Source organism: Salarias fasciatus, chromosome 4 (assembly GCF_902148845.1).
Source record: "Salarias fasciatus chromosome 4, fSalaFa1.1, whole genome shotgun sequence".
Taxonomy (NCBI): Eukaryota; Metazoa; Chordata; class Actinopteri; order Blenniiformes; family Blenniidae; genus Salarias; species Salarias fasciatus.
The window spans coordinates 14,192,589-14,211,724 of NC_043748.1; the positions used below are offsets into that span (position 1 = coordinate 14,192,589).

Here is a 19,136-nt window from a genome sequence, read left to right on the forward strand (position 1 = left end):
GAGGAGGAGGATATACTGACGTTATCTAATGTGATAATCTGTTTGGATAGACACTCTCTCAGTTTATAGGGGCCTAGTATAATGACCTCTGTTTTGCCAGGATTCAGACGGAGATAGTTTGTAGTCATCCAGGTTTTAATTTCTCTGATACAGTCACTGAGTCTGTCTATTTGATTAGTTTGATAAGGTTTCATAGATAAATACAGTTGTGTGTCATCTGCATAGCAATGAAAATTGATATCGTGACTTCTAATTATGTTCCCTAAAGGAAACATATATAACAGAAATAAAATTGGCCCGAGCACGGGGGATACAGTCAGGTCGGCACCACTCCAAGTCGGCCCCGGCCAACTCGGCACCGCCCCGGGATACAGTCAACTCGGCATCAAGCCAAGTCGGCATCAAGCCAAGTCGGCATCTCGCCAACTCGGCCTCACGGGCGGGGGGGCTCTCGAGTGACCGAGTTGGTCGGTGCGGACTTGACTGTAAGCTGCTTACCAACTCGGCCAAAAGCGTCTTTCTTTTTTTTTTTAATCACGATGGTGGATAATGTACCTGGGAGCTTCATGTTTGACGTCCGAGTAGCTTAGCTACAAGCGCGGCTGTCTGGTCATGTGACCGGTCCCAAGGCATTCTGGGAATCGTAGTGCAGCGATGCCGGCTGCGCCGCGACGATTTGCAGTTTTTTTCGTGCCGGCAGCGCCGCTTCTCCTCACGTAGCAGGCAGGGGACTGGAGGACAAACTGTGTGGTTATGGTGACTGACAGGTTAGAGGTGGAGGATGGACCTGGAGCTTCATGGTTGACGTCCTGTTTGAACCGAGTAGCTTAGCTACGAGCGCACAGCGCGAGCGGCTGTCTGGTCATGTGACCAGATCATGTGACCGGCATGTGATCCGCGAACGCTGCATGATCAAACCAGTCGCCTGCATTATAATTTTATTGTAATGTTCTCCACCCCTGAAGTTTGGTCAGCCAGTACAGTTAGATTTACAATTAGATCTAAAACATGTAGGATCACCGCTCCTGAGGACTGGAGTTTGACACGTGATTTAAATGTAAACATGACGACCGTCATTTCAGTGAAATGAAATGTATATAATATTTTACCGGAGGGCTACGTTTATGAGCTTATGAACGCCAAGAAACCATATGAACAGCTTAACATGTACGACTGGTAATCGTTTGATATTACAGTCCCAGTTGCTATTACTGTTGACGCACACTAGATGGCGGGCAAACAACATTTACAACAAAATACATGCTTTTGCAAATGACAATGTTTGTTAAAGAAAAGAATAATGACTGATAAACTAACAATGTTGATCAGAAATGAACAAATCAGCATAAGCATAATGCAATACAGGTATTATGTTGTGGTTGGGATGAAATACAACAAGTATGATCGAGTTCGTCATGCAGCTTCGGTCTTTCTAGGTTTCCACTGATTGGGTAAAAATAAATTAATTGTACTGGCTGACCAAACTTCAGGGGTGGAGAACATTACAATAAAATTATAATGCAGGCGACTAGTTTGATCAGGCGGCGTTCGCGGATCACATGCCGGTCACATGATCTGGTCACATGACCAGACAGCCGCTCGCGCTGTGCGCTCGTAGCTAAGCTACTCGGTTCAAACAGGGCGTCAACCATGAAGCTCCAGGTCCATTCTCCACCTCTAACCTGTCAGTCACCATAACCACACAGTTTGTCCTCCAGTCCCCTGCCTGCTACGTGAGGAGAAGCGGCGCTGCCGGCACGAAAAAAACTGCAAATCGTCGCGGCGCAGCCGGCATCGCTGCACTACGATTCCCAGAATGCCTTGGGACCGGTCACATGACCAGACATCCGCTAAGCGCTGCGCGCTTGTAGCTAAGCTACTCGGACGTCAAACATGAAGCTCCCAGGTACATTATCCACCATCGTGATTGAAAAAAAAAGAAAGACGCTTTTGGCCTAGTTGGTAAGCAGCTTACAGTCAAGTCCGCACCGACCAACTCGGTCACTCGAGAGCCCCCCCCGCCCGTGAGGCCGACTTGGCTTGATGCCGACTTGGCTTGATGCCGAGTTGGCTTGATGCCGAGTTGACTGTATCCCGGGGCGGTGCCGAGTTGGCCGGGGCCGACTTGGAGTGGTGCCGACCTGACTGTAAACCCGAGCACGGACCCTTGAGGAACCCCATAACTGACCTGGGAGCACGGTGAGGACTGTTGGTTAACGTGAACAAATTGGTACCTATTAGATAAATAGGATTTGAACCAACAGAGGGCTTTTCCTCTGATGCCGACCTCACATTCTAACCTCTGCAGGAGAATATTGTGGTCAATTGTATCAAAAGCTGCACTGAGGTCTAGGAGAACCAGGATTGAGACTAGACCTGCGTCAGCCGCCAATAGCAAGTCATTAGTGACTTTAACTAACGCAGTCTCAGTGCTGTGATAAGCTCTATATCCTGACTGAAATTTCTCAAATAAACTATTGTCCTGTAGGTGGCGGTAAAGCTGTTTAACCACGACTTTTTCCAGGACTTTTGAAATAAAAGGCAGATTTGATATCGGTCTGTAGTTGGCTAGAATATCAGGATCGAGATTAGGTTTTTTCAGCTGTGGTTTGATTACTGCGAATTTAAATGACTGTGGCACATAGCCATTTTCTAGAGAGGTATTTATTATAGTTATGATCGTATTTAAGATAACTGGAAGAATATCTTTGAAAAGCTTAGTTGGAATTGGATCTAGTAGACAGGTCGAGGTTTTAGAAGACATTACAATCGAAGTAATCTCAGCCCCATTTACTGATGAGAAATTATCTAGTATTTCAGGTATTTCAGGTGGAGGCAGTGGCTGGATTCCCTGAGCTTGATCTGAGGAAAGCGCTTCACTGATTTTACCTCTAATGGTTATGATTTTATCATTAAAGAATTTAAGAAAGTCATGGCAGTTTAAAGATTCTAGGATTACTGGTTCCACTACAGTATGACTGTTTGTCAGTCTGGCTACAGTGTTGAATAGAAACCGAGGGTTATTTTTGTTTATTTCTATTAAACGAGAGTAATATAATGTCTTGGCTTTAAAAAGAATTTGTTTATAGCTTAGCAAGCTACATTTCCAGGCCTTCAGAGATTGTTCTGATTTAGATTTACGCCACAGTCTTTCTAATTGCCGAGTTTTTTGTTTGAGAACACGGGTTTCAGAATTAAACCATGGAGCAACGCGCCTGGGTCAATTGGTTTTCAGCTGCAACGGGGCCACTACGTCAAGGGCAGATTTTAATGAGTGCATAGCACTGTCAACAAACTGATCACTATTATCACCACTGGTCAATAAGCTCATTTCTGTGAGTTCACAAGATAATGCAGCAAATGCAGGCTGGATCAATTCTTTGTACCGAGCCACAGATTTTTCAGATAATGTCCGTATCAGCTGAATTTTATCTTTTTGAGCACAGTAGTCTTCAATCAAAACCTGAAAAGTAATTAAAAAATGGTCTGAGAGTATAGGGTTCTGAGGGAGAACATTTAGGTCACTGACTTCTATCCCATATGTTAAGACCAGATCCAGGGTGTGCTTGTGACTATGAGTGGATTCATCAACATTTTGAGTGAAACCGATACTATCTAATACTGCAATAAACTCAAACTGTCACCAGAATCATCCACATGGATGTTAAAGTCACCTATTATAAGGATCTTGTTATGAGTCAATACTATATTGCTTAAAAACTCTGAGAACTCAGTTAAAAAGTCAGAGTAAGGACCAGGAGGTCGATACACAATAATTAATAGCACAGCTTTTTGATTCTTCCAATTTGGACAAGTAAGCGTTAGTATTAAGCTTTCAAAAGAGTTGAATTTAACATTAGTTTTGGGTTTAAGAAGAAGACTGGAGTGGGAAATCACTGCCACACCTCCACCTCGACCTGTTGATCTAGCTGTTTGGAAATTAACATAGGTTGGAGGGGTACATTCATTGAGCCTCACATAGTCATCTTGCTGGAGCCAAGTTTCTGTTAGAGCAAGGAGATCAATGTTATTGTCACCGATAAGGTCATTAACTAACAGAGATTTAGTGGAGATTGCTCTAATGTTTAGTAGACCACATTTTATGTATTTCCTACTGGAAGAGTTATTCTGTCTTGTACAGGTGTTAAGCTTTTTACCCATTGACTTTTTTTTAATGCTTTGAGCACTTTGGACAGACTCAGTCTCTGTTAGCCTAGGTAAACCTCCATGCTTGACTTGTAAAAATCCGGGAGCAGGATTAGTGACGGGATCAACAAGATCAACAGAGGAGCGTTCTACACGACTGCTCTGCGCCCGGGGCTCATAGCTGGATTGTCAATTTAGTGTGCTGAGCCGATCAGCCATATTGTGAGCTAAAAGGGCTGCACCATCCAAAGTTGGGTGGATGCCGTCCCTGCGGATGAGCCCAGGCTTTCCCCAGAAGGTGCACCAGTTGTTTAGAAAAATAACTCCGTTTTCCTCACTCCATCTAGACAACCAGCGATTGAATGATGAAAGTCGGCTATATATTTCATCATTGACCAAATTGGGCAGGGGACCAGAGAATATTACGGCATCAGACATCGACTTAGCCAATTCACACACCGAGGCTACTTGTAGTTTGAGCACCTCTGATTGTCTCCGCCGGGCATCATTACCGCCTGCGTGAATCACGACTCGACGGAATCTCCTACCTTCCTGTTTTAAAAGCCTAAGGTTCCCCTCGATGTCCCCCACTCTGGCCCCCGGGTAACACCTAACCTTCACCGCTGGCAGCTTCACGTCTCTAACTATAGAGCTGCCAATCACCAGCGCGTCCAGTTCAGCCGGTGTGTCGTTGCTGAGGGGAGAGAACCTATTGCAGACGTGAAGCGGTTCTTGGAGTGCTACGTGGCGGTGCTTAGCACTAGCCTTCCTCCGGACTGTCACAAACCGGTCCTGGTCTTGTCCCGGCTGCTCGGGACATGCTGCGGGGCTAAGCTTGCTAACACTCCTCTCACTGCGGGAACGGGCTGCGAGTCCTGCCGCTACCTCGCTGTAGCTAGCGCTGCCCTGCCCCTCACATCTGCGCAGCCGCTCCTCTAACTCGGTTACCCTGGCCTCCAGCGCTGTCAATACACTGCACTTTACGCAAATACCCCTATCGTCAAGGGAGGCAGGGTTCTGACTCAACATACGGCACACTGAGCAGGAAAGAAAAGAAGACAGAGGGGAGGACGCCATAGCGGTCCCGGCGGACCAAGCTAGTTAGCACGCTAAGCTAGTTAGCACGCCGGTGGCGCTAACGGCGGAGAAGAAATGTAATTCACGAGAGATCGCTGGTCAATCGGGGGCGAAAGTAACCCCGGGGGCGTAAATAACCCCGATTTTTGATTGCTTCGTGAATTAACAGTAATAGCAAGAGAGAGACAGCAAGCACTTCAGTCGCTCGTAGGCTTCAGCAAGCTTCACCAACACGGAAAACACTCACCGGAGTGACGTCAGACGCTCAGGCTGCGCAGAATCCAGTAAAGTTGCATACAGGTCGGAAGTGCGCCCTTGATAATGACGCTCCTCTCTTCTGACGGCTTTATTAGTAACTTGCAAAACATTCAAAATACATAGTATAAAAAAGGTTGAATTTCTTAGCGTTTTAATTTGCATTTTAATGACGCTCCATTGGATGGAGAACTTTTGCTGTTGTCTATTACCACGTTTACTCAATCTACCATTGGAAACAGCTGAAGACTTGGTTCTTTATTCCTCACCGACAGTTATTTGATGGGTCCTATCTGGAATGTAAGGAGTAATGGGATTGTACCTTCTAGGAGGCAAGTGATGCATCACATCTGCATAAATCACATTTGATTCAGCCAAAGCAATATCACAAAGCATGTGATTCAGGCTTGTCCAGAAATAAAGTCAGAAGAGAATGTTGGAAATTCACAATGTAATTCCAAATGTTGAAAAACATGCCCTGAGCGCAGTCATTTACAGAAGAAATGAGGATGCATGTTTTGGCAGGGCAGTTCACACTGTGTTTTTAGGCCAAAATTAATTCTACAGGGATGTAATTCACATTGAGTAGTTGGACGCCTCCAACAATTGATGTGGTCTGCTTCATTTGATCTCACAAAGCTCATTAACAGCAAATAGGAGGAGGATGCAGATCTTGACAGAAAATGGTACAAAACTGTTGACAGTATGTAAAGGGGAATACGAGGGGGTACCCAAAAATTCCCGGAATTTGGTCAGAAAACAATAATAATAATGAGTTCCGACTTCTGGCCGTCAGATGTGCTGCAGGTAAGCCTCATGCACATCTGTGAGAAATTTGAGCTCCGAGAGTTACACTGACGCCTGTCAGGCGCTATTTATAGCAACAGAGTGCAGAGGAGATCTGCGATTTTTTCCAAAATGGCGACATTGACTGGGAAGCCAGAGCAGCGCGTAAACATTAAATTCTGCTTTTTGCTGGGAAAAAAAACAGCAGCAGAAACACTCACCTTGTTGCAGCAAGCCTACAAGGATGATGCTCTGGGGAAGAATCAGGTCCATGAGTGGTTCGGGTGGTTTAAGAAGGGCCAGATGTCCGCGCGTCAGGTCCGCTCAGCCGTGAAAACAATGCTGATCTGCTTTTCGGCTGTCCAGGGTATCGTCCACAGCGAGTCTGTCCCTCCAGGTCAGACTGTAAATCAGGACTACTACATGGAAGTCCTCAGACGGCTCCGTGAGGATGTGAGGAGGAAGCGGCCCGCGTAGTGGCAGAGTGGAGCCCGGTTGATCCACCGCCACAGTGCGCCAGCGGACACGGCGCTGCGCGTCACGCAGTTTCTGGCGAAGAATGAGATGAATCTCCTCTCCCATCCACCTTATTCGCCAGATGTAGCCTCGAGTGACTTTTTCTTGTTCCCCAAGTTGAAGAAGGAGCTGAAGGGACGGCGGTTTGCAGATGTGGAGGAGGTGACAGAAAAATCGCAGCCGGCAAAAAATGGCACAATTATGCGCGGGTCTGACGACGCATTCGTGAAGTGGGAGACACGGCTGGAGCGCTGCATTAATGCGGATGGAGATTATTTTGACGGCGACAGTGATGTTTTATTTAGAAATGTCAGAAATAAAAAGCTACAATCAAATTCCGGGAATTTTTGGGTACCCCCTCGTATACAGGACTGTCTCAGAAAATTAGAATATTGTGATAAAGTACACTGAGTTAATTATAAGAAGCCCAAACTGTGATATTAAATGAAAAATCATTCAACTCGTTTCCAGTGGTGAAAGTTTGATGAAATGGATTCTGTGTACAACAGAAGACACCCAAAGCAAACAAGCCTTTTATTCATACTAGTACATTGATTGTCAAACTGTGGGTACACGAGCTCCTACTGGTGGTATGTGGAGGAAGATCATATACAAATTTTTAAATAAAATTAATTTGGAAATGTAATATCAAAATAGTACAAAACCTTGAATTAAAATAAATAATATATATTTTTGTAAATGACGGCCACTACTTTTGCCTCACGTTTTGATGTGGTTTATTTATGAATTTTGATGGTTTTAAAATCTTCATGTGATGATCAAGTGTCGTGTCACTTCATGCCACAGGGTGTCAGTAGAGGTTAACACTTGATGAGGGGCAGGAGGGGAACAAATAGAACAATTCATATTTTTACTAGTAGGCGACTGTATTTTTTTCTTCCGTTGTCTTTTGCTGGAGTTGTAAAATATCCAGAAGCGCCTGCATAATTGCATATTTTAAAGTAGACACCTGCACCTTTTATTTAGGGTTGCCAACCGTCCCGTATTAGCCGGGACATCACGTATTTGAGCCAAAAGAGGCATGTCCCGTAAGGGACGTCGTTTGTCCCGGCCGCATGGGTAAAGGCAAGATGCAAATATTTTTTCTGTGTTCTGAAGGCTGTATGGCACGGCATGTAAATCAAGGGTCCAGCCACTAGGGACGCTAGAACCAGAGCAGTCGCGCACCAAGCAGTAGAGGTGTGTGATACCGAATTTTGGTATTGATCCGATACCAAGTAAATACTGGGCCAGTATCGCCCATACCAATACCGATACCGATACTTCTTTTACTAGGTTTTAAAATTTTTTTTTTAAGTTTTTATTTTTATTTTACATACATCACAGGTAGCAGTTTTGCTGTCTGACGCTCTGAAGTAGCTCCTAACAGTTCCTGCTCCTCATCTTAAATTTGCCATTAATGAACCAGTCTGTCTGTCTGATCAGCAGAAGGAGAAGGAAAGCTGCACATTGAGCCTGAGTGAGCTGAGAGAGAAAGAGGAGCGCTATTTGTAATCACCTGGAAAATAAAACACGGGACCAAGATTTTAACCAAATAAAAGAACAGTTTTTATCAAAAAACACAAGATTACTACAACAATGTCAACATTTCAATAAAAATAATTCCTTTTGCCTTTTTCACACACAGAAAATGTCAATACTGAAAATATAATTAAAAAAAATGTAACAGTATAAGCAGTACAACAAAAAGTACCATTACCCACAGGTATTTATGAAAAAAAGTCATTAGTGCAAATAAGGTGCAAAATGAGCTTATACCCTGAGGTTGCTTTTCGCCCCTGTATATCGTGAGCAGTTATACTACAGTAAATAAATACATTTAAAAAAAAAATACCTGAAAATGCACAGCAATAACACAATAAACAAAACTTTAAAAACACACAAGCTGTGTCAAGACACAGCATCTTCAGAGTCATATGCTGAACCACATTAAACAACTCCAGTCATTAGTGTAAATATACTGTAAACTATAGCTGGCTGTCATTCACCACTACCTTTGAAATATGTTATATTTTTTTAGTTCCATTAACACAATCAGGATTTATTTCAATTGACTAAATATATGAAAATAGTTTAATCACTGCTAAAATGACATCTTTGACCACCAATTGAAAAGCAACGTCAAATTATGCTGGAAATACCAAAATCTTAACTTGGCTTCTCTAAAACAGCTCCCTGGATATTCTGGAGGCTTCTGTTGAAAACCTCAGGCAGAGACCTCTGTCTGTGTCGGGGTCTGATCCGTTTACACTGCTTTTCAAAGTTTGTGCAGATTGGTGGTGTTACCGCAGCAGCGAATTACCTTCATGCACACATGATGCAGTGTCTTTGTCTGAAGCTGTGAAATAAGTCCACACAGCGCATCTTTATCCGTCCACCATTGTTTTTCCTCTCTCTCTGTCGCTCTCTCTCTCTAGCTGCTCTGACACGGCAGTGAAGAGCAGAGGGAGGAGGGAAGCGGCGCAGGGCGCGTTAACGAGCGTCTGAGCACTGAAGTGAGCTAAGGTCCGACAGAGAGGCTGCGCTAACTCTGCCAGAGCAAAAAAAAAAAAGCGCTACTCCGTTTGGCTCAGAAGAAGACTACTGACGATGGTGTTGCTCTGTGGAGTTTGATCCGGTGTCTCTGTCTGTTCGTTAAAGTTCAAGTTTCAATTTTTATCTGTTGATCTGTCGCTTGTGTGTGCGTCTGTACACATGTAGTCGAGCCGAGTAGAGTAGGGGAGGTGGAAACGCAGTGGAAAGTTTGTGCCTGGTATTTTGCACATTTAGCAATAAATATAGAATACAATAGAATAGGAGACTGTATTAATATCACAGTGGAGAAATTTCCAGGTGTATTGGCTCATAGAACACACAGCGGGGGTGCAAAAGTAATTAGTAGTTACTGGATGTAACTCCAGTTCTACCAGTAAGTGCGTGCCCGCCTACGGGCTTCGCTAGTGGCACTCCCCTTGGCACAGCCAATCAACTGAGACAACAAAAGCTCGACGCACCAATCCCCCGCCGCCCGATGGCGCGGCTCCACGCCCCCCGAGGGTATACCCCGAGCAGGAGGCAGCCATTCTCCCTTCTTCTGAATCAGCCAAGTAAGGGAAGCAGACAGCTGGGCCAGCAGCTAGGCAGGCACGCACTTACTCATAGAACTGGAGTTACATCCAGTAACTACTAATTCTACTTCGTAAGTGCTTAGCCCGCCTACGGGCTTCGCTAGTGGCACACACCCAGGCGAAGGCCGTAGGTCGATGAATGTACTCCCAGCTGGCATGCTGACGGGATTGGTGCGTAAGATGGAAGTAAACAAACCGTACGTCCAGAACGGTCGCAGAACCCCCGAAGAACGAGGCGGGCATCCATGCGCCGCAGCACCGCCCGCGACGTGAACAAACATCGCCACAGCGACACACACACGCCGGCCAGGGCAAGCCACAGCGGCAGGCGGGGAACCCTGGTCCGCGACCCACACAGGGAAGCAGCAGCCGGGCTAGAGAATCCAATACAGCCAGCGGCAGAACTCCTGTTCCCACAAACACCATCACTGTAACAACATCCGCACACCGTGGCAGAGCCAAGCGGCAGGCGGGGAGAAAACTCTGGCCCGTGACCCCACCCGGGATGTGGCAGCCGAGCAAGAAGACCAACACGGCAAGCGGCAGAACTCCCGTTCCCGCTAAGCACCGTCACAGTCACAACATCAGCAGGCCGCGGCAAAAACCAAGCGGCGGGCGGGAAAGCCCTGGTCCGCGACCCCACTCGGGACGCGGCAAACAGGCCAGAAGGACCAAAACGGTTAAGCGACAGAACTCGTGTTCTCGCTGAAACCGACATGGCCACAGAGTCAGTTCACATATCCAACAGATATGAACGCGGAGGCCCAGAAGGCAGCCTGGCAGATGTCATCGTGACACCCCTGCACAGGGCCGCACAGGCAGCCACACGCTGTGTGGAATGAGCATGAATCACTGCCAGTGGCGAGAGATTCTGTGCCCTGCAGGCAGCTGCAATAGCGCCCCCCACCCAGTGGATGAGACACTGAGAGGTCGGGGGGCCCCACACCCCCAGGCTCCAAACCCCACAAACAGCTGGTCCGTGGTGTGAAAACCAGCTGTGCGCTGGACATAACGCAGGGCCCTAACCGGGCACAGCAACCGCAGCCGTGGGTCGTCCTCAGATGAGCCAGGCCGGGAGCAAGCGTTTGGATCCGGATCACTCGCAACCGGAAGTCCGAAGTGATCACCTTGGGATTAAGGGCCGGGTTAGGCCAAAGATGCACAAGTCCCCCATCCTGGCTGAACAGCCTACAGGATGGGCGGACCAACAAGGCGCAGAGATCCCCAACTCTCTTGGCGGATACTAGCGCGAACAAGATGGCGGCCTTGAAGGAGAGAAAGCGGACCTGCGCCTTCTCCAAAGGCTCGAAGAGGGGAGCCCCCCAAGACCCTCCAACACAACGTGGAGGTCCCACGGGGAGACCCCATGCCTGGGGGGTGGCCGTAGCCAACACGCCCCACACAGAAACCGCTTCAACAGCGGGTGACTGCGTGCAGAGAAGCGGCCGTAACCCGCTATGATGGCCGATGCAAACACCGCAGTGTGGATGCAGCGCAGCCACCGTCCAACAGGGCCTGGAGGAACTCCTTGGAATCCCAGGCACCGCCCACCGCGTGGTGGTCCAGGGTGACTCCCCACCCTGCAAGAGACGCATCCGTGAACACCTCGACGTGATGCGATGCGCAGCCCAGGGGGACTCCGAGCATAGGAGAGCAGGATCCATCCAGAGAAGGAGATCCTGGCGTGCCCGGGGGCGGGATCGAGACCTTTCTGCATCCGTCCCGCTTCCCCAAGCAGCGGAGGCGTGCAAACCACCATAGCAGCCTGCGCATGTGCAGAAGGCCCAACTGTACCACCAGGTGGGCCACGGCCATTAAATCCAGGACGGTCCTGACCAAACAGACCCTGACCAGAGGCATGGTCACTGCAGACCTCAGGGCTGAGAGGAGGGAGGCTCGCCTGTCCGCAGAGAGGCGGGCCGTCATAGAGAGCGTGTCCAGCTCCAAACCCAGATAAGCCATGTGCTGAGCTGGGGTGAGTGCGCTCTTGTCCCGGTTCACCAAGAACCCCAGGAGCTCTCCAGGAGGTGTCTGATCGTCAGCATGCGGAACCTCCTGGTGGCTATGTGAGTGTTTAGGACCCGCTGGTCCAAAGCGGGTCTCATGACTCCGCTCTTCTTGGAACCAAGAAGAAGGGAGAATAACAGCCCGAATGTACCTCCTCCGCGTCCAGCTCCGTAACCGCGCCCCGGCGGAGGAGCGAGGACACTCCTGTTTCGAGAGCGGCCGCCCCACAGGGCATGCGAGCCGCGTACAAAGAACCCCATTGAAGAGAAGCGGGCGACAGGTGAACTGCAGGGCATAGCCGCTTCTCAGCGTCCTGAACAACCAGGGAGAAAGCGGTCCCCAACATAGCACGCCACGTCCGAAGTGGAGTGTGAGTGGCTGTACCACGGCCTGAGGGGACAGTCCACCCGTCCTCCCGGCCTCGGGAGACGGGGGACCCCCGGCGAAAGGGCTGAAGGGGGCGTCCCATTTAAGAGCGCGGGCGGCCGCTTCGGGGCCGCGGACCAGTGCTTTGCTGGGGACAAACCCGGTGGAGGCAGCGTGATCCCGAAGTTCTCGGGCCGCTGACCTTGGTGACGATGCCGGGGCGCTCATCAGCGGGAACCCAGGCTGGCACAGCTCCGCCGCTCTGACGCTTCGCTGTGCTAACACAGGCGGAAGCCGGCGGATAACGCAGCTTGGAGCGTTTATGAATGATGCCAGGGCCGGGGCGCTCATCGGCGGGGACCCGGGCTGGATAGCTCCACCGCTCTGACGCTTCACCGTGCTGACACAGGCGGAAATCAGCGGAAAAAGAAGTTTGGAGCATTCGCGAGGTACCGGCGGGACCTCGACGGCATTCCTCATGCGCATAGCACACGGCGGATGAGCCAGCAGCCTCAGCTCGTTGCTGTGACCCGCGTCCACGGCTGCAGCATGGCAATGAGGGGGCGTCCCATGAAGGAGCGTGGGCGGCCGCTCCAGGGCCGCGGACCAGCGCTTTGTTGGGGACAAACCCGGTGGAGGCGGCATGATCCCAAAGTTTCTCGGGCTGCTGACCTCAGTGATGATGCCAGGGCCGGGACGCTGCACGTAGCGCACGACGGGTGAGCCAGCGGCCTTAGCTCGCTGCTGCGACCCGCTTTCACGGCCGCAGTGCGACGAAGAGGGGGCGTCCCCTGTAAGAGCGCGGGCGGCCGCTTAGGGGCCGCGGACCAGCGCTTTGTTGGGGACAAACCTGGTGGAGGCGGCATGATCCCGAGGCTTCTCGGGACGCTGAACCTCGGTGATGATGCCAGGACCGGGACGCTCAATAGCGGGAGCCCGGGCCGGCAGAGCTCCGCTGCTCTGAGGCATCGCCGTGTCAATACAGGCGGAAGCCGGCGGAGAAACGTCACTGAGAGCGTAATGAATGAAGCCGGGACCGGGGCGCCCTACGGCGGGAACCTGGGGCGGCATAAGTCTGTCGCTCTGTCGCTCCGCTGTGCTAACACAGACAAGGGCTGGCGGAAAACGCCGCAGCGCGGCGGTGAGCGGGTGTCCCACAAAGAGCGCGGGCGGTCACTTTGGAGCCGCGGACCAGCACTTGTTGGGGACAAACCTGGTGGAGGCGGCGTGATCCCGAGGCTTCCCGGGCCGCTGAACCTCGGTGATGATGCCAGGACCGGGACGCTCAATAGCGGGAGCCCGGACCGGCAGAGCTCCGTTGCTCTGAGGCTTCACCGTGTCAATACAGGCGGAAGCCGGCGGAGAGACATCGCTGGAGGTGGTATGAGTGATGCCAGGGCCGGGATGCTGCGCGGCGGTAGCCCGGGGCGGCACGGCACAGCTCCGCCGCTCTGACGCCTCACTGTGCCAACACGAGCGGAGGCCGGCGGATAAACGCAGCTGGAAGCATTGAGTGATGCCGGGAGCGGGGTGCCTTACGGCGGGGACCCGAGCCGGTGAAGTTCTGCTGCTCTGACGCCTCACTGTGCTAACACGAGCGGAGGCCGGCAGATAAACGCAGCTGGGAGCGTGGCGTGTGATGCCGGGAGCGGGGCGCCTTACGGCGGGGACCCGGGCCGGTGAAGTTCCGCCGCTCTGACGCGTCACTGTGCTAACACGAGCATACGCCGGCGGAAATTACGGGTGCCGCCGGGGCCGCGATGCCCCACGGTGGGGACCCCGGGCTGTCACAGCTTCACCGCTCTGATGCTTCATCGTACTCACATGAGCCGAAGCCGGCGGATAGTGCAGCCTGGAGCGTTTGCGGGGTGCCGGCAGGACATCGGCAGCGCTCCGCTTGCGTGACACGCACGGCGGGGAAAGCTAGCGGCCCCAGCTCGCTGCTGTGCCCGCGTCCACAGCCGCCACGCGGCAGAGCGTGGAGGAAAAACCGGTGATGGTGCGTGCGGCCAGGCGGCTCCGTGTGCAGTCCGCTCACCGTTCTACGCCGCTTATCACATAGCGGGGCGAAGGGAGGGAAGAGCCCCGCCGAGCTTGATGCTCAGTCATACAAGCACGGGAAGGGGGAGGATAGCTGCTCTTGAGAGATGCAGCTGTGGAGAGGGCGTCCCATGAAGAGCGCGGGCGGCCGCTCCTGGGCCGCGGACCAGCGCTTTGTTGGGGGCGAACCCGGCAGAGGCGGTGCGGTCCCGAAGTTTCTCGGGCCGCCGGCCGCGGTAATGCTACCAGGGCGGGGCGCTCATCAGCGGGGACCCGGCCGCGTGGCTCCGCCGCTCTGACGCCTCACTTTGCTTAACACAGGCGGAAGCCGGCGGAAAGTAGTTTGGAGCGTTGCGAGGCACCGTGCAGGACCTCAAAGGCGCTCCGTTTGCGCCTTGCGCTCGGCGGGAGAGCCAGTGGTCAAGCTCGCCGCTGCATCCCGCTTACACGGCAGCAGTGCGGCGAGCACGTGGAGGGAGAGCCCGTGATAGCGCCGTGCGTCCGGGCTGCTTCGCGCGCGCTCCGCTCGCCATTCTCTGCTTTATCACGTAGTGAGAGAAGGGAGGGAGAGAGCCCCTCCAGCTTGCGCGGGAAGAGGGGAGGCTAGCTGCTCCTTAGTGATGTATCACAACAGCCGTGCTAATGGTAGCCCCTCACCGTCCTCTTGGCGGTGAGCGGGGCGTCCCAGACACGCCGCACGCAGGCCTGGACCGGTGGCACGGCGGGACACAGCACCGCAGTCCGGGACCGAGTCCGTGACTGGGTTGTTAGCCCGAGTGCTAAGCCGCGCTGTGCCGGCTCGGAGGCTACGGCGGAGGCGCGAGGCCGCGTTGAGCGGCGGAGGTGAAGAGCCCCGCGAGGTGCTCCACGGGCTCGCGGGGGGCTCAGGCAGGAGTACTGCAACAACACATCATGAGTAGGGCAAACTAACCTGTCTCACGGTGGTCTGAATAAGGTGGAGAAGGCGCAGTCGCGTTGCGTGGGCTCCATAGACGCGGGGACGCCACTGCTGCTGCTGCTGCCACATGCGCGGGAACCGGTGAGACGGCGCCCATAAGGCCGCTCGCCACTGGGTTACCTCGAGTGGCAGAGTGAGGCAGGCAGGCAGGAAGGCCGCTGGCAGTGATGCCGTCAGCCGACGCAGACAAAGCAGCGCTTGAAATGATCTTGCTCGATGAGCAGGGTGATAGGCCCGACGCCCGATGGCGACTGGTCACGGGCAGGTCCATCCATCTTGATCCGAAGAATCTTGATCCGAAGAAACTTGTGGCTTCTTAATGTCTCAAGTGATGCTGAGGAAGAAGAAGGGAGAATGGCTGCCTCCTGCTCGGGGTGTACCCTCGGGGGGCGTGGAGCCGCGCCATCGGGCGGCAGGGGATTGGTGCGTTGAGCTTTTGTTGTCTCAGTTGATTGGCTGCGCCAAGGGGAGTGCCACTAGCGAAGCCCGTAGGCGGGCGAAGCACTTACGAAGTAGAATGAATGGTGCAATAAAGAACAAGAAATAGTGCAAATTGTAGTAGAATTGATAATAGAAGCTAAAGACAATGAAGTATCTACAACTTTATGTACAACATGAATCTTAAAAATATAACAGGAAATGTATATATTTCATATATTATATAATACAAGATGCAATATAATTACCCAATACGATATATACTAGAAAAATTTGCAGTTCCTGAAGAAACTGCAAGTGTGAATGCTGAGCTGAAAATGCTAAACTGTAATGCAGAAGAAGTTCAAGAAGAAAGGTTGAAAAGGAAGTTGAAAAATTTTGACAAAGCTTGAAAACGCTGCAAAAAGTTGAAAAACCTTGAAAAAGGTGAAAAGGCTGCAAAAAGTTGAAATATGTTGAAAAAGGTTGACAACGTTTGAAAACGCTGCAAAAGTTAAAAAAGGTTGAAAACACTGCAAAAAAGTTGTAAGAGGTTGAAAAGGGTTGAAAAGACTGCAGCAAGTTGAAAAAAAGTTGAAAAAGGTTGAAAAAGTTTGAAAACGCTGCAAAAACTTGAAAAACGTTGGAAAAGGTTCAAACAGTTGAAAACACTGCAAAAATGTTGAAAAAGGTTGAAAACACTGTAAAAAGTTTAAAAAAGTTGAAAAAGTTTGAGAACGCTGCAAAAGTTGAAAAAAGTTGAAAAAGTTTGAAAAATGCTGCAAAAACTTGAAAAAGGTTGAAAACGCTGCACAAAGTTGAAAAAGGTTGAAAAAGTTTAAAAACACTGTAAAAAGTTGACAAAAGTTGAAAACGCTGCAAAAAGTTGAAAAAGGTTGAAAAAGTTTAAAGGGACTTAAGGCAAGATTTGTGAAAAACTACACATGCATTTCCACTTTATTCAATGCTAATGGGTCGTGAAGCATTAAAAACCTAAAATAACAGGCCAATCCACGTATCTGTCTGTTGCCTTTTACAGGCTGTGTGCCAAATAATTTGTTGCTGTTCGGGGTCCGAATTTCCCACGCAATCGTGGGGATGTGACGTAAATTGACGCTGTATGCGCGCTGCCGACAGCTCTGGAACAGGAAGAACATGGCCGCCATGGACACGGACTCAAACACTGCTGGGATCAGGGGCGGGCAGTGTTGCCAACTTGGTGACTTTCTCGCTAAATCTGGTGACTTTCCAAAGCCTCTTTTCGACTTTTTTTGTCAAAAGTAACTAGCGACAAATTTAGCGGCTTATTCTGGTGCTCTGGAGACGTGACAGGACGTCTCCGCTGTTCTCAGCAAGCAGCGGGTGCTGCGTGAGCCTCTCCCCCATCCCAAAGCACTCACAGGCGGCCAGTCTCAGCAGCGCTCCCTGCTGAGTTGGGGCCGATTGGGTAAACGGCGCGGAGCTGCTCCACGGCGGCGACGGGAGAGCTCCAGCAGCCGCGGCCTGCTTCACGCGCCTCCGTGGTTATGCGGCGGGTCCCCGCGCGCTCCGCGGCCGGCACAGAGCGCGTCTCCGCCCGGGAGCGGAGATCCGGAGCTGCCGCGCCGCGGCTTGCTCCACGGAGGCGCGTGAAGCAGGCGGCGGCTTCCACGGGCCGAGTGGAGCTGCCCCACGGAGGCTGACGGGAGAGCTCCGGATCTCTGCTCCCGGGCGGAGACGCGCTCCGTGCCGGCCGCGGAGCGCGCAGGGACCCGCCGCATAAACACGGAGGCGGAGAGGAGCTCCGCGACGGATTTAAAAATGAATCGTTAGATTAATCAATGCATCGAAGAACTATTTCCTAGATTAATCGATTACAAAAGTAATCGTTTAACGCAGCCCTATTATCAGCGTTATCTCGTGAGTCAAAAAAATAAATAAAAAAAAATAAAAATATGACCGAAGCAGGGCAGGCACCCGAATAAATATTGGATATGCGTTTGATTCATGGAGGGAACTTCAGCTGCATTTGGGAGTGAAAATGGATGCTTACAAAAATCACATAATATGCGCTGTGGTCCTGCAGTAATCCGCGACGTAGTAAACAGCAGGAGCATCCCTGGTGCAGCGCTGTGAAGCCGGACATTCTGTAAAATGTTTGTGCGCGCTCCCGTGCCGCCTTGGCTGGTGGCTGCAGTTCCCCGCAACACCTATCGCGGCAGCACTGAGGTAAATTTTGAAAAGTTGCCTTAAGTCCCTTTAAAAACACTGTAAAAAGTTGACAAAACTTGAAAACACCGCAAAAAGTTGAAAAAGGTTGGAAAAGTTTGAAAAGGCTCCAAAAACTTGAAAAAGGTTGAAAACGTTTGAAAACACTGCAAAAAGTTTAAAAAGGTTGAAAAAGTGTGAAAACGCTGCAAAAAGTTTAAAAAGGTTGAAAAAGTGTGAAAACGCTGCAAAAAGTTGAAAAAGGTTGAAAAAGTTTGAAAATACTGTAAACAGTTGAAAAAAGTTGAAAAAGGTTGAAAAAGGTTGAAAACACTGTAAAAAGTTGAAAAAAGTTTGAAAGAAGCTGCAAAAACTTGAAAAAGGTTGAAAACGTTTAAAAACACTGTAAAAAGTTGAAAAAGTCAAAAACGCTGCAAAAAGGTGAAAAACATTTATAAAGGTTGAAAAAGTTTTAAAACGCTGCAAAAAGTTGAAAAATGTTGAAAAAGTTTGAAAACGCTGCAAAAAATTGAAAAACATTGAAAAAGGTTGAAAACACTGCAAAAAGTTGAAAAGATTTCAAAAAGGTTGAAAAAGTTTGAAAACACTGCAAAAAGTTGAAAATCGTTGAAAAGTTGAAAAACGCAGCAAAAACTTGAAAAAAGTTGAAAAAGGTTGAAAAAGTTTGAAAACGTTGCAAAAAGTTTAAAAAACTTTAAGAATGTTGAAGAAGCAGTAGTGTCAGTGTCAGAGTAACAGAGGATCAATAGAGCTCCTGTCTTAATGGAAAAATCCAGACTAATCAAGCAGCAGTCAGCACAACAGGTGTGTCTGTTGCTATGGTGACCAGCTGCACAGCAGCCATGACAGTGAACCAGCAGTTCTTATGGAGTGCGCATGGTTGAGAAAATGTCATTCCTCGAGAACCCAGAGGTGACATTGAAAAAGATTTTTTCACAATCAGATTCAGAAGTCTTTCATGAATTCAATGGTGCAGGAATCATGTCTGTAGGGTCATCCATTCAGCCACGGCGATGGTGCGAACATGAGTGAAGTTTTGGATTTGAGCTAGAAAATCTCTCTCCAAAATGCATTGGAGTGGATGGGAGAAAATCCTGCGCTCTCCTCACAGAAATGCCTCTGGAGAGAGAACCGTTTGAGATAGAGACAAAGTGACTCAATTGTACGGGTCACAAGAAAAATGGCTATGTTTAGAGAGGTAATTGTGTAGATTGAGCTAGAAATGTGGCCAG

At 50.1% G+C, this 19,136-nt stretch overlaps 1 protein-coding gene across 1 annotated transcript in view; it reads right to left on the reverse strand.

Annotated features, from left to right (window-relative positions):
• Nucleotides 1–13,147, reverse strand: part of LOC115386802 (beta-1,4 N-acetylgalactosaminyltransferase 2-like) — a 43,852-nt gene extending 30,705 nt beyond the window's left edge. Inside the window, exons 1-3 of the mRNA XM_030089266.1 lie at nucleotides 13,132–13,147; nucleotides 12,735–13,072; nucleotides 12,484–12,681 (exon numbers count right to left, since the gene is read on the reverse strand). Coding sequence (XP_029945126.1) covers nucleotides 12,484–12,681; nucleotides 12,735–13,072; nucleotides 13,132–13,147 — 552 coding nt within the window. The remainder of the gene's footprint in view (nucleotides 1–12,483; nucleotides 12,682–12,734; nucleotides 13,073–13,131) is intronic.
• Between the last annotated feature and the right edge of the window lie 5,989 nt (nucleotides 13,148–19,136).